Source organism: Populus alba, chromosome 11, assembly GCF_005239225.2.
Source record: "Populus alba chromosome 11, ASM523922v2, whole genome shotgun sequence".
In the NCBI taxonomy this organism is placed as follows: domain Eukaryota; kingdom Viridiplantae; phylum Streptophyta; class Magnoliopsida; order Malpighiales; family Salicaceae; genus Populus; species Populus alba.
The window spans coordinates 1,138,518-1,142,177 of NC_133294.1; the positions used below are offsets into that span (position 1 = coordinate 1,138,518).

The 3,660-nt window shown below is 34.7% G+C and overlaps 1 protein-coding gene across 2 annotated transcripts; it reads left to right on the forward strand.

Moving 5' to 3' along the window:
- The first annotated feature begins 315 nt into the window (after positions 1-315).
- LOC118035846 (tryptophan synthase beta chain 1) lies at positions 316-2,880 on the forward strand. 2 transcript variants are annotated; one of them, XR_012171200.1, is made up of 6 exons: positions 316-671; positions 798-1,154; positions 1,254-1,687; positions 1,802-1,896; positions 2,048-2,296; positions 2,743-2,880. XR_012171200.1 is itself a non-coding variant. In XM_035041500.2 (5 exons), the coding sequence occupies exons 1-5, from the start codon at positions 354-356 to the stop codon at positions 2,221-2,223; spliced, it is 1,380 nt and encodes a 459-aa protein (XP_034897391.1). In that variant the 5' UTR covers positions 316-353; the 3' UTR covers positions 2,224-2,337. The 2 variants fall into 2 exon arrangements, 1 of the variants encoding a protein (XP_034897391.1); XM_035041500.2 differs by lacking the exon at positions 2,743-2,880 and having other exon boundaries at positions 2,048-2,337.
- Positions 2,881-3,660: the final 780 nt, after the last annotated feature.

Consider the following 3,660-nt stretch of genomic DNA (forward strand, 5'->3'; position numbering starts at 1 on the left):
TTAAAGTTTATTAAAAATTAAAAATGTTTTTTAAAAAAGTTTGTACTCACCCACTTTATTAAAATAAAATAAAAAATCAAACTTCACATTACACTGCATATCCTGTCTCACCAAGCCGGGTGCAGCTGATTTTCATAACCATGTTTATAAATGTTTTTTTTTAAAAAAATTATTTTTAATAACAAATGCGGAGAGGTTGTATTTATCAGTTGTCTCGAAATGTAGGAAAACGTTTAAAACGTTGTGACACGTCACACTTTTGCTCTCTTTATAAGCAGCACACCACCAGTTCATGAAAATCAACGCTTAGTATTCCCCAGATAATTTCTTATAGCTTTACGTACAGCAATAACATGAATACGACTTGCAGTATCCACACAACTTTCTTGAATCGCCAATTACACGGTGGTTTATGTCCTGCCACCAAGCACACAAGCCTAATAACAACTGATAAGAGAAGAACTGGAAGTGGCCGACCAGTACTCTGTTCGCTTGTTACTCCTAAAACTATGAATACGAGGACATTGATTGAAAGAAAGGTTCCCCGTGAGGTGTCAATGCCGGCAAAATTTGGCATGTTTGGAGGGAATTTTGTGCCGGAGACCCTAATCACTAGTTTGAAGAAGCTGGAAGCTGAATTCATATATGCTTTACAGGATACTGAATTTCAGGTTTGCTGCCACTTTATTTTTATTTTTTTATTGTTATATATTTCTTTGCACTGCTAGAAATGATTTTCACCAACCTCCAGTAATGTAAGGTTAGCGCTTACAACGTGGACTTTCATGAAAATGTAGGAGGAGCTTGCGACGGCCCTGAGAGACTACGTAGGAAGGGAAACGCCTCTGTATTTTGCTCAAGGATTGACAAATTACTACAAGAATAAAGATGGAGAAGGGGCAGAAATTTACCTTAAGAGGGAGGATCTCAATCACTGTGGAGCACACAAGATGAACAACGCTGTTGCGCAGACGATGATTGCCAAACGCATGGGCCTGAAGAGTGTTGTGGCAGCCACTGGTGCTGGACAACATGGTGTTGCAACTGCAGCTGCATGTGCCAAGCTGTCTTTGTCTTGTACTGTCTTCATGGGCTCTGATGACATGGAAAAACAATCCTCGAACGTACTGTTAATGAAACTATTTGGTGCTCAGGTGAGATACCCTCTAGCTTCTTTTTTCCAAAGCTTGATCTATCTAGCAAAAACTTAATGAATCGGGATTCCCTCTTTGTGCATTATTCTATTTGCATAGGTTAAACCTGTGGAAGGAGGTTTTAAAGAAGCGAGCTCGGAGGCAATCAGGGAATGGGCAAGTAACTTAGAGACAAGCTACTACCTGACCGGCACGGCCGTGGGGCCTCATCCATGTCCAAGCATGGTCTGTGAATTTCAGTCTGTGATTGGAAAGGAGACAAGGAGGCAAGCAATGGAGAAATGGGGTGGCAAGCCAGATGTGCTGATTGCCTGTATCGGGAGCGGGTCCAATGCAATGGGATTGTTCCATGAATTCATAGAAGATGAAGATGTGAGGTTGATAGGAGTCGAGGCTGCAGGGTTTGGCTTGGATAGCGGGAAACATGCTGCAACTCTGAGTGAAGGAGAAGTCGGGGTCTATCATGGAGCCATGAGCTATTTGTTGGAAGACGAAGAAGGACAAATAATACGACCACACTCAATCGCCGTGGGGTGAGTCCATAGAACTCCTTTACCATCTATTAATAATAAATAGCTCCATGGTTGTACTGTTAACAAATCCTTTCCCAGAAATTTACTGTCACCATATTTTGCTGTCTTCTGCAGGCTGGAATATCCAGGGGTGAGTCCGCAGCTGAGCTTTCTTAAGGACACAGAACGTGCTGAGTTTTATTCTGCCACAGATAAAGAGGCTGTAGATGGTATGTACAGTCTTAAATAATATTTATATAGTTTTATTTATTAAGGGTGAATAATATTTTCAGTTTAACCTATATTTATTTTATTTGTAATTATCTTGAAGAAAGTAGATTTTGCAATAATCTTGGCTCCCTGTGCATTGTTTGTTTGCAGCATACCTTAGGCTATGCAGATTAGAAGGCATAATTCCATCCTTGGAGGCAGCTCATGCACTGGCATTCCTCGACAAACTTTGTCCTAATTTACCAAATGCCACCAAAATCATAGTAAATTGTAGCGGTCGAGGAGATAAAGATGCGGGAATGGTTCTTGACCACAAATTAACTTGAGATAAATTAAATGAGCACTCAAATTATCTTGGAATTTTGAAAACAGGGAAAAGAATATATAAAAAAAAAAAAGGTAATTTACTGTACTGGTTACTTGTGGACACACCGACAATTTCTCTAACATGAGCTTTTTCTTTGCCTCTTAATTTTTGGTATTTTCTAGGGACCTTTCAATTATTTTGTACTATAGACAATGTTGTCACATGCATATTTCACCTAATAACCGAGAAAATAATATCTTAAAATTTTATTTAATAACTTAAATTTTTAATTAAATAGTAATATAATTTACTGTAATTTATGTTTCAGTTTCCAACACAAAAAATAAAATGCATGCTGTTGTCATTATCATCACAATGCTATACAATGATCTCCACAATTTCTTTATCATGAGTTTTTTTTTCTTTACCTATTAATTTTTGGTATTTTCTAGGGACCTTTCAATTATTTTGTACTATGGAGGATGTTGTCACATGCATATTTCACCTGACAGCCAAGAATATATATATATATATAAAGGTAATTTACTGTACTGGTTACTTGTGGACACACCGACAATTCAAGGTATAACGAGGATGGAGAGCTTTATATGGAAGCTCATCGAGCATATCCTTGATAACGAAGGATAGCCAGCTAAAAAACTTTTCTCTGAAAAATTGAATGTTACTTTTGCACTCGCTGATATCATAATGTATAATGTATGGATTCATTTCAAGAAACTTTTAATAAAAAGAGTGTAATTTGTAGATTTGAGTTTCTCTAAAGAATAGTATTATAATTTAGTTTATTTTTTTTCTTAATTTTTATGTTAAAAGATAATATAAATTATATTTTAAATTTTGATTTTATTTAATTATTTAATTTTTGAATAGTACTATATTTTAAGATTTAATTTGATTTAATCATTTAAGTTTTAGGTTGAAATGATTTTTTAATATTGTATTAAAATTTTAATTACATAACGATTATAAATTTAAATCTTATTTAAATAAAAATAAAATATAAAATAGTATGGATATATATAAATTTTAAATTTAAAGCATTTTTATTTAAAAAAAATATATTAAAATAGAATATAAATTATACTTTCAAAACTTCAAGCTTCTAACTTGAAATGGTTGTACCAAAAAAAAAATATTAAATGCATGTTATCCTCACTATCGTCGCAATGCTATACAATGATCTCCACAATTTCTCTAACATGAGCTTTTTCTGTGCCTCTTACCTTTTGGTATTTTCTAGGGACCTTTCAATTATTTTATACTTTGGACGATGTTGTCACGTGCAAATTTCACCTAAAGCCAAGAAAAGTTTTTAAATGGCTCTTTCTTTCCCTCGTAAATCGTAATTGCAATTATAGATCCCTCTATTTTTTTACTCAGATTTTGACAAGAGGCACGGTTGGCAATTGAATTAAAGCTTGTTAAGTGGTTATTT